This window comes from Acartia tonsa, chromosome 1, assembly GCF_053477335.1.
Source record: "Acartia tonsa isolate MP-2025a chromosome 1, ASM5347733v1, whole genome shotgun sequence".
Lineage (NCBI taxonomy): Eukaryota > Metazoa > Arthropoda > Copepoda > Calanoida > Acartiidae > Acartia > Acartia tonsa.
The window spans coordinates 9,256,252-9,267,279 of record NC_137260.1 but is presented as its reverse complement, the minus strand read 5'-3'; the positions used below and the strand labels follow the sequence as shown (position 1 = coordinate 9,267,279).

Here is an 11,028-nt window from a genome sequence, read left to right as displayed (position 1 = left end):
GGCTGTTTTTATCAATTTTGGATAATAGGATAAGTTTTATAGAAAAATAAAGTTTATTTTATTTAATAAAGATATAAGAATTTTGTATGATTATATTGTAAAATGAAACTATGATTTGTATGTAATGAGGCGCATCAGATTATGATTATATGCATGTTATTGTACAATTAAGAGGATCACTACTATATTTTAGAAACATGGTTGTAAGTAAGCTTTTTATATATTTCTTCTTTTTTAATCTCTTGTATATTTTTTCAGATAATATTGTATAATGACGGAAAGTGTTGGTCCTAGTACATCTAAATCAACTAAAAAACCAGCACCGAGTCCCAAGGTATTTATTTTTAAAAGCGAAGCTTTTCTATAATTAGGGCCAGTCCGTCCGTAACGGTTAGCTCTTTTCTTTAATGTAGACATATTAGAATTCTCCTATAGATTACAAACTTTGCATGATGATTCCTTTAACAGTTAGGTGCAAATTAGAACGCGTAGCAACTCTATTATCGTTACTAGAAAGTCCGTACGTCCATGTAAGATGTGTTGATTTTTTATTTTGTTTTTTTTTGTATTTATTAGTATATGTCTAACTTTAATCCTCTTGCAATGTCATCTGTGAATGCTTCATCCCCTAGATAACCTAACGTAAAACTTTCAGGATGAATATGATTTTGTGAAGCACGCCAAAGGGTTGAATTCTCCGGCATTTTGTCGCGTGCCCGGTCAACTAACTCCAATTGGCAAAATGCAACATGAAATTAATCAACTGAAAAATGAGGTAAAGAGGACTATCCACGAACAAGAGCAAGTGATTCTAAGCATCTTCCAGCATTGACCCATAGTATTTTTTTAGTGAATATACTAGGTTTATGTTTAATATTTGCTTTATCTACTAAAAAATTAGGTTTCACCATGGTTTTATAAGAAAAAATCTTTGAAATGTTAAGCATTGTTTGGTGCAATATCATCGAATGTTTTGATGAGTTCAAACTGTAGTTTTAAAGCTTTGACACAAAATAAATTATTGTGATTAAAAATGTATATTTAGAAAAAGGGCTCGTAACTTGTAAACAGTTTAATTAATGTACTATTGCAATTTACAACATTTGATGCTTTTCTGCAGTGCTATTTTATTTTGACCTTTGAACTCAACAAAGCATTTGATGATATTGCTTTATTTACATTTAAAAGTTTTTTCATATAAAACTATTGTGAAACCTAACTTTTCAGTCGATAAAGCAAATGTTAAACATGTTAAACAGTGAGGTGTCTTAACTTTAATTTTTATAGCTAGTCGGTGTTTTTAGTAAGTAGTAGATGTAAAATTTTCCATAGAATTTAGATATGCAATCGTTTTTTTTTGTAGACCTCTTATTTTTAAGTAATTTAATTTTTTTTTTAAATTGAGTCTGTTTTAAGATACTAAAACGCACCCAAAATAAGAAGAAAATTGCCATTATGAACAAAAATAGTAAGATCTTTAATTTGACACCTTACTTTTTTAATTCTGTTAAGTAATTATTGAAAAAATCTATTTTTTTTGAACCCACGAGTATAAAAACTTTGATCTTAAATATATAATTACACAGGCATAAGAAATAGGTGATAAAAATATTACAAATCGATTCTAATCAAAATTGAAATAAAAAGTTTACAAAATAGTAAATAAACTACAATAAAAGAATTATACGAAAATATTATACCTATTATATTATACAGGCAACCATCTTAAATTTTTATTTTTTATATTTTTTTACTTTTTTTTTCAATTTTGCTTACAATTGATTCATAATATTTTTCTGATTCTAAAAGTATATATGAACTCATATTTTTTATGCCTGTGTTAGAATATATTTATGTTTAAAGTTTTGATTAAACCGAGGTTTAAAAAAATCGTTTTTTTTAAATAATTACCTGACAGAATTAAAAAAGTAAGGTGTCAAACTAAAGATCTTACTATTTTTGTTCATAATGGCAATTTTCTTCTTTTTTTGTTGCGTTTAAGTACCTTAAAACCGACTTAATTTAAAAAAAAACATAAATTACCTAAAAAAATAAGAGGTCTACAAAAAAAACTGATTTTCTATGGAAAATTTTAAATCTACTACTTACTAAAAACACCGACTAGCTATAAAGATAAATGTTAAGACACCTTCTTTAGAGTTTTATGATTCCCTTTTCTGTACTCACTGCTTAATGCCTAAACAATTGCAAGTATAGTTTTGCTTTTACTTTTCATTATTTTACTAGGTATGTAATTTTTTTTTCTTTTAGTTAAAGAAGAAGAGTTTAGTCGAGTTAAAAGATTTGTTGATAAGTACAAAGAAAATTGCTTCAAATGAGCTTTTATTAAGAAAACTGCCAGACAGGTAAATATATCAAAGTAAAAGGTTTCTGTGGCATAGTGCAGCAAATGTACGGTTTTTTTTGGACATTTTAACTAAGTTTACTTAAAGCTTTATAAATTGATCAATTCTTGGGATAAATCAATGCATAATACCAATTTAGAATCACCAATGCATTGAGAAAACAATAGATCCATTCTTTGGCTTAGCTATTTATGAATTTTATTATTTTTTCAACGTCAAAATATAGCCTCAAATAAATAAACTTTTGTTTAAGGTTACGCTTATAATAAAGTAACAGGAACTGTGTACGTCAGTGTGTGTACTGAAGGATCTCTTTAACCGCTGAACTGATATGATTATCCTTTACAATGCAGATTCTCATAGGTTCTGGGAAGGTTTATAACTATTTTGGGGGAGGGAACCACCACCCTCACAAGAGAAATCGCCTCTAGAAAAAAATCCTCAACCCCACCAAATTTTTTGAGATTTAAAAAAAAATCTAAATTAAATAGAATAGGTCTAATTCATCCCTTGAAATTAAAATTGAAAATTGTAGAAAGCAATAAAAATACTAAAGACTTGGACAAACAGACGAACAAATGAGTTACAGTGTAGATGCGCCTTAAGTCAGATGTTTCATCATACAAAATTTCTACAATCTTTAAACACATGAACATTAAAAATAAAGAAACAATTTTTCTTCAGAGAATTTCCATGACTCTCTTAGCCTTCTTGACGGACTAAGTGAGTTATATAAAGGATGCTTACATAATTGTTTTGAGACATGTTAAAACAAATTTTCTATCAGTAAGAACAACAATTGATAAGTTTATATTAAGGAAATATCAAACTATTTTTTCGAATCTTGTAAGAGGGGACAATCACCATCCCCTTTCAATTAAGGGGCCTAAAATATTTCCTTTCATATTTCCATTATTATTGTTCAAAGAAATAGGGCTATTTCAAGTTGGTTTGGCTTTGCTACGCTAAATATAACTGCTAAAAGAAATTAACAAATGCTTTGAAAAAGTCAAATATTACACACTTTCTCACTAGATAGGGACTGCATAAAATTGTAAATATTTCAAAAAAAGCCTCTTTGGTAAATATTGGACCCACATTTTTATCATTATTTATAACCTTGGTAAATTATAAATGTATGTGGGGGAAGGTTACCCAAGCGGCTTTTTTGAGAAATGATCAAAAGAACATAAAATAAACGTAAAAATGAAACGTAAGAAAAAATAATTATTTCAGAAAAAAATCCTTTAATTCAACATATTGATATGAAAAATATATCTTTTTTAGGATTTTTATTTAGTATTGATATTGCCATTACTGATTTTAACAATAAAAGGCAACTAAAAAATTTTTTTATATGTTAAAACATTGCTCAATTGACTTGAGGTCGAAATCTTCAAATTCCTTTAATTTAGATAATTTCTTGTTTAGGTAGCCAACTTCAATGAGCTGGTACTCAGTCAATTTTAAATATTTTCTAAAAATTTCAACTGCTAGCTTCATCATTATACCTATATTATTTACCTATTAATTAAAAGATAAGGTTCAAATTCAATGGTTGAAAATTTTGAAATGTCCAACTTTGCTGCACTGTGTGTGAGTCTGTCTGTATGCACTGAAAGATCTCGCTAATCGCTTAGCAGACATAGTTTTCCTATACAATGTATCTTCTTAAGGGTACTTGGAAGGTTTAAATTATTTTTTGGGAAGGTACCACAATTCGATAGGTAGTATTGTATAGAAGTTTTGTTACCAACTTTTTTAAAAATATTATTTCTTTATTGATTCAGAGGAGCCAAAGTAAAGCAGAAGCAAGAAATACTGGAATCTTTGATTGAATCTAGGAATGGATACTTGAAAATCACAACTATACATTATACATACTTATATTTTGTAACACAGTCATAAAGTAGCTTAGCTTATTTCTTGTCTATAATGTACTAGAGACTGCGTCCTTTGCAAATAGGGACAATTCAATTATGAAATAAAGATAAAGAGAACAAACTGCCATGAACACAACAAATGCTTAAATAATAATAAAAAAACTAATTTAGTTTAATGGCTAGGAAGGATTTAAGGAAAAAATTACCAGGATGAACCTTTTTCCATCTCTTTTACTTATTTTTTTGTCAATTTAAGACACAATATTACCAAGTATTCTATACAGGGAGGGAGAGAAGGACCTGGCCAGAGCCCTGGCAAATCTTCACCTTCCAGGTTGGTAGTTTGATTGTGTAAAGGGGGGAGGCGGTTGTGACACTTTTTAAACCCAAAAACTAAAAGTCAAAGGAACTCAACTAAAAAAAAGAGTTACAGCACTGAAATTTGGTATGGCGTTTGCTTTTAAGAGGTACAATATGGAACTTTGAAGAAACGGAAGCGGAACCGCCGCTATCGCCGAATTTTTGGCGGTAAACGGCAGTAGCGGCGGTTTCACCAACTTTTCTTCAGAGTTCCACATTGTACCTCTTTGTACCTTGTAAGCGACTGTCATTCCAAATTTCAGTGCTGCAACTCTTTTTTAAGTTGAATTCCTGTAGTTTTGGTTTCAAAAAGTGTCACAACCGCCCCCTCCCCTTGTATAGAGAAGAGGGTTGATATTAAATATTTTGAAATTATTATTAGTTTGATAATACATATCCTTCAATTGTGATTTTGTTATCAGTCATATTGAGTTAAAAATATATTTTCTTGAACTTTCGTTCAATTGACCTTCTAAAGGCGTTTGATGACTGTTATTGGCATTTAAGTTGATAATACAGATTCTCTAATTATTGTTATGTTGACTTTCTAAAGAAAGGGAATGTCACAGTATGTGAAAATCTTGTTTTAACCAATGTAATTTTGAAATAATATTCTTTTAGGGTAAAGCGGGGCGATCTCGGTTTTGAGGTGAAGTCGGTATTTTTTTGACCACCTTCATTAAATGACATTTTTCTCCATGTTCTAATCGACTGACAGAAAAAAACATAAAATCAAATTTGTTCCTTATTAAATTGCCTACAAAAAAGTATAAAATGAAATTTTTGTGAGATGAATTTTTAGGGTACATATTGGGTCTTAAAGTCGGACGACAAAAATTTTTTTTTTCGATTTTTTTGCTTCGGTCGGAAAAACGGTAAGTTGGCGAAAAACTGGTAAGAGCTAGAGCTTAGACGTCTTCAGGGGACTTATTAAGAATCTAATAGGCTATCCATTTCCGTTTAAAACTTTAAAAAAGCTTGTATAGTTTTTTCTTAAATCGACTAAAAGTGAAGCGGGGCGAATTCGGTTTTTTCACTTTTTATACTAACTTTTTCAATTTTTTATAAAAAAGTGAAATTTTCGAGAAAAAAAGTCAAATTTCTCGTACTTAGAAAAAAATTATTTTTTTTTGTAGAAAAAATTGTCCGATCTTCATAATTTTTTTTGTGAATGCTCTTTATTACATTTAGCAACTTTAACCTTTAGGGCATGCTGTAATTAAATCAATATGTCATAGGTTTTTAGAAGCTGGAAAATCGACCACAGATTTTGCCAAACTTTTCTCTTTTTTCAACTTGATTTTTTTAGGAAATTTTGCTAATAGAACTAATTTTTTTTTGGCCAAATCTATTCAAAATTGCCTGAATTTTAAGGATCAGACCTTTAAAGTCATAAAAAGTTATTTTTTCTAGTAGTATTTTTATGTTTTTTATCAAAAAAAATTTCGAAAAAAAAAGTCAAATTTCGCGTACTTTGGAAAAATTATTTTTTATGGTAGAAAAAATTGACCTAACTTAATAAAAATTTTTGTGCATACTCTTTATTACATTTAGCAACTTTTACCTTTTGGGCATGCTGTAATAAAATCAATACGTCATCGATTTTTCGAAGCTTGAAAATGCCCTACCGACTTCGCCTCAAGGCGGGGCGAAGTCGGTGCCGTTTTAGAGATCAATTTTGACAAACTTCCCAATGTCCTAGGTTTACGTCCTTTAAGGACCTGATCGACTTTTCCGAGATCTTTCTACTGGTCTTGGTCCCATTTAAAAAAAATAATTTTTACGATTTGCAGGTTCAAAAAACCGAAAAAAAGACCGAGTTCGCCCCGCTTTACCCTATATATTTGTACATAAACAAATTTTATCCAACTTGAATATTTTGAATCAGTTTTAAATTAATATTGTTATACTTTAAATGTAATTTTTTGTAAGTAAATGATAAAGACAAATAAAGAATCAAATAATAATAATAACTTTCTAAAGGCCTTTAGTGGATGTTCTCACATTGCGTTCAAAAAACAGATTATTGTTAGATTGACTTTCTAAAGGCATTTGATAGTTGTTGTCTTTTTATACTTCAGTTGAAAATATATATTCTTCAATTGTTGTTAGTTTGACTTACTTAAGTCCTTTGATGATTTCAGTCAAATTTGTTGATAATACAAATTCTTTAACTTTTGTAAGGTTGATATATTAAAGGCTTTTGATAGTGGATCTCAGTCATATGTGATTTGAAAATCACATTCTTCAATTATTGTTGGTTTGATTTTCTTAAGGCTTTTGATGGTTGTTCGCTGTCATATAATTAAAAAAACTACAAAACTACTGATAAACGCCTTATTTAGATACAGATGCTATGGAGTGGAAAACAAAGGCTGCTGTTATGAAACCAACAGATACAACCACGGTTAGTTTATTTGAAACTAGCGGCTGTGCTCCTAGCATATAATGGCCATGTACCGGAGTAAAAATAAAAAAATTAGCCTAAAACCATCCCAAGCCTCAAATTGAAAAATACAATGGCAAAAAATTTCGGGACCTATGTGAAGCTTTTCTTAAATGGTGAACTTTATCGGTTATCGAAATTTTGAGCTGCAGACAAAATAAACCTTACTACTTTATAATAGGATAGTATACTTGAATATTTTATTTTCATTGTATGCCTTTCTTGAGATATTATTAGCAGATGGGTTTCGGATCCGCATTGGTTTTTTGCGGATCCGGATCCTCAAAATTTGGTCAGTGCGGATCCGGATCCTACCGGATCCGGTTCCGGATCCTTGACAATAAAATTAAAATCATCAAACTTTTCAAAAAATATTTATTCTTTAATTCGAAGTCAAAATACTTTTAATTTTCAAGTCTGACCCTAAACCTTAAAGATTGGCTCTCATCAAGAGAATGTCTGAGATTGTATATAAATTTAGGTAGATTTTTCCATTTTTTCCGCATTTTTTTTGAGTCCAAGGATCCGGATCCTTGGCCTCGAAAATATGCGGATCCTTGCGGATCCGGATCCGAAACCCTGGCAGATTGAACGATTTTTATTGACTCACAAAGATGAAACTACACAGTAATTTTTTTAAGAAAAAGTATAGGATTATTTAAGTCTATTATTTTATATTATTCGCTTTTATCAAATATGCTTTAGATGGGAGAAAAGTTTCATCTAGAGTGTTGTCAAAAAAGTTTTATATTTAAGGATATGGATAAAACCTTAAAAGTATTAGCAGAGGGGTCCCTACCAAGCAAAGATCTGGAGGAAGACGACATTAATCCCAACTCTTCCCACCCATACCTCACACATAAAGTCCAAGTTCTGGATACTGTTCAGAGAAAAGACAGGTGCGTTAATGGATATAGAATACACGTGGATATTTTGACCTTTTGTAGCTTCAGATCTCTTGTAACATTAGAGTTAGACCTTTTTGTAGCATTAGACCTTATCTAACTAGATCTTTTGTAGCAACGTCCCTTAATACTGAATTCTGTTTAGTTACAAGACAGGTTTTTTACTTTTGGAATAAGAAATAAGATAATTTAAACCTCTAATTTTATGAACAAAAAAACATTGAAAAGCTTGAAAGGTTGTCCTAGGATACTGCATACTACCTATTTAAAAGATTTTTAAAGTCAATTTCTGTTTATTAATATATTTTGTATTTTAGATTTGTACCGGTTGCTTCACTACATAGCTCTGATTTGAGTGCTGCCAAGATCACTTTTCCAGAACCTAAATCAAAAGCACTTTCAGGAACAAAACCTTAAAAATCTGTAAAATCTGTGTTTTTTTTCTCTCAAAAACTTGTATTAATGTTCTGGCAGCTTTAACCATGCAAGAAAATAGCCTTGAAGGGTGGGGCTAACGGGGGGTGTTTACCTCCAGAAACCTTTGAAACCCTTTAAATTACTCTCTTCAAAGTACAAAGCTTAGACGTCCCTGTCTGCTGGCTTTTATGAACTTTGCCTACTCTTTAAAAAGATTCACAAATCTTTTAGCCCATCTCTTCATTTAGAATTTATGAAAAATCATATTTGGAATTTATTAAAAAGTAATTTAAGGATTGACTTTAGAGCATAAGCGAACGCCTGCCGTAAAAACTGAAGCAATTCCGTTACCAAAATATACCAGTACAGCAACTAAACAGTTATCCCTACAGGTGGGATTTTACTTTGGAGATTCTAGCTCGAGCTAGAGACTCATAGTACCTAGTAAGTTTACGTAATATTAAAGAAAGACTAGGAATCTTAGGGGATAAGAAAATGGTTAATAAATTGATAAACATCCACATCACAATGTTTATTAACAAAATACCCTTTCTGGAGATTAAAATTATTGGTTGAAAAGTTTAGACAATAATAGTTCAGAACGAAACTAAATTCGATAAAGTTAAACAAAGTTTTAAAGCCATGAGTAAGATGAAGTGATTATAAAACTTTGTGTAATTAACAGTCCAATTTCCCGTTCCTGCCTGGAAAAGACCCATTGTTTTATTGATTCTAAAAGTGATTAAAAATTAACTAAACCTTCAAATTTCTAGGAGAGTCTAGAGATCCAACGACACCAAGCTGAGAAGCTGCGGGAAATAACTGTCCGCCAGGCAGCCGCTAGATTAGCTGCTAGCTCCAGCAAACCTGCTTTAAATTCAGGAAATAAATTTGTTCAGACGCTGTTTTCTTGCATATAGTTAAGATGATATAATTGCATATAATTAGGATAGAAACAAGGATGACAACATCCATAAGTAGCGAAGCTCAAAATTATGAATGGATATCGGAAAAAAATTACTAAAAAGCAGTTTCATACAATAAACATTAATTTTGATAAAATAGGGAAATAAGGAAACCTTAAAAATCACGCAACCTTAAAAATCACGAAAATCTAGGAATCGATCTAGCATCGCAATTTATCGACAAATCTTAATGAAACACGATAAAAATATGTAGAATATGAGCATATTCAATTCCTGATAATTTCAGCCGCAAATTATGAATAGAAATCGAGAAAACCATAGAAAACCTAAAAACCTAGGAATCGATCTAGCACCCCAACTAATAGATAAACCGTAATAAAACTTAAGGAAAGTATGTAGAATGTAATTTTAGGCAATCCCTGAAAATTTCAGCCCATTATCTTAAAAAGGAGTTGAGAAAATTACGAAAACATGAAAATCTAGGAATCGATCTAGCACCCCAAACAACAGACAGATGGACAAAATAATGTATAGATTAGATGGGCATATGTTATAAGAATCTTAACTAAAAATTTCAGCTGTCTATCTTTTCTATGAGCCGAGAAATTCACGTTTCCCCCTATTTGTCTCAGACGGACGGACATTTCGAATTATAGAGTAGCTTCGCTACAAAAAATGTTTACAAAAACAATAGAGAAAATAACTAAGTTAAAATATCAATAAATAGTATTAGGTAAACGCAATTAAAATTTTTTTTCAAATATAATCTGAATAAAATAATTCGTACAGAGTCAGCTGTCGCGGCGCCTAGTGTACAGCACATTGTGGACACAAGATGGCGGGACACAACTGAGAAGGGGGAGGGGGACAGTGACGATGAGCTGGATGGGGGAGAGGGAAGGGAAAGGGAAGAGGAGAGGAATCTTGCCGCTCAGCTCTTAGACTCAGATGATGATGAGGCGTGATGGGGAGAAGGAATAGGGAAGAGGAATAGCATTTGGACACAGGGAGTAAGGGAGGGGACAATGGGCAATTAATTCAATATAAGAGTTATCAAAGAAAGGGCATGAATTCCAGTTTAATCCAATAAATTTGTAGGAAGTTATAAAGGGATTGATAATTGAATAATAGATTTCCATAGCGTCATGTAAAGTGAAATCACAACTTGTTTTTGATGAAATACATTGAGGTTTTTTGGTGTGATTTTTATATTAAATGATTATTGGACCCGGCCAGCTGCTAGCAAGAATATGACTGCCCCTTTTTATTATGTTTATTTCCCTTGCCCCCACCTCCCTTCTCCCTTCTCCCCGTCTGCTACATTCCAAACTAACACAACGAGTGTTTATTTCCCTTGCCCCCACTTCCCTTATCCCTTTCCCCCGTCTGCAATATTCAAAACATACATAACGAGTAGCGGCATTTCATGCGCAAGTCCCCAAACTCAGTCAGAAACTGCTAAATTCTTGCACATTCCCTTTAAGCCAGTCCCCAAAGTCTGAGACTCCTAAAAATTGAATATTCGATCCATTGTCCCCTCCCTTACTCCCTGATTTGGACAGCAATTTCAAATCTACTAAAATAATTAGGAGAGAAATTCTATCATTTTTTTCTCAATTGATTTTCATGGAAGAAAAAGTTAATTTCATAATTTGAACAAATTGAATTTTTTATAAATCAAGAATCATATTTGAATCATTATTCATTATCATTGTATATGTATTT

The 11,028-nt window shown here is 31.2% G+C and overlaps 2 protein-coding genes across 3 annotated transcripts in view; one reads left to right on the top strand and one right to left on the bottom strand.

Annotated features, from left to right (window-relative positions):
- Positions 1 to 11,028, bottom strand: part of LOC145312473 (uncharacterized) — a 396,718-nt gene that overhangs the window by 57,535 nt on the left and 328,155 nt on the right. The gene's annotated exons all lie outside the window — the stretch shown is intronic.
- On the top strand, positions 209 to 10,972 carry LOC145312446 (uncharacterized). 2 transcript variants are annotated; one of them, XM_080151712.1, is made up of 11 exons: positions 209 to 334; positions 656 to 775; positions 2,272 to 2,366; positions 4,157 to 4,211; positions 4,535 to 4,583; positions 6,955 to 7,016; positions 7,812 to 7,954; positions 8,278 to 8,360; positions 8,681 to 8,769; positions 9,151 to 9,259; positions 10,093 to 10,972. In XM_080151712.1, exons 1-11 carry the CDS (start codon positions 272 to 274, stop codon positions 10,266 to 10,268), a joined length of 1,044 nt encoding a protein of 347 aa, XP_080007838.1. In that variant the 5' UTR covers positions 209 to 271; the 3' UTR covers positions 10,269 to 10,972. The 2 variants fall into 2 exon arrangements, with proteins under 2 accessions (XP_080007838.1, XP_080007830.1); XM_080151704.1 differs by having other exon boundaries at positions 8,278 to 8,363; positions 8,684 to 8,769.

What these genes read in the sequence shown, in the direction of transcription:
- LOC145312446 (XM_080151712.1), top strand. Translation starts at nt 272, where the DNA reads ATGACGGAAAGTGTTGGTCCTAGTACATCTAAATCAACTAAAAAACCA. An exon ending in ACCTAAATCAAAAGCACTTT is followed by an intron (nt 8,361 to 8,680) that starts CAGGAACAAAAC and finishes AAGGATTGACTT; the next exon opens with TAGAGCATAAGCGAACGCCT. An exon ending in CTAAACAGTTATCCCTACAG is followed by an intron (nt 8,770 to 9,150) that starts GTGGGATTTTAC and finishes TCAAATTTCTAG; the next exon opens with GAGAGTCTAGAGATCCAACG.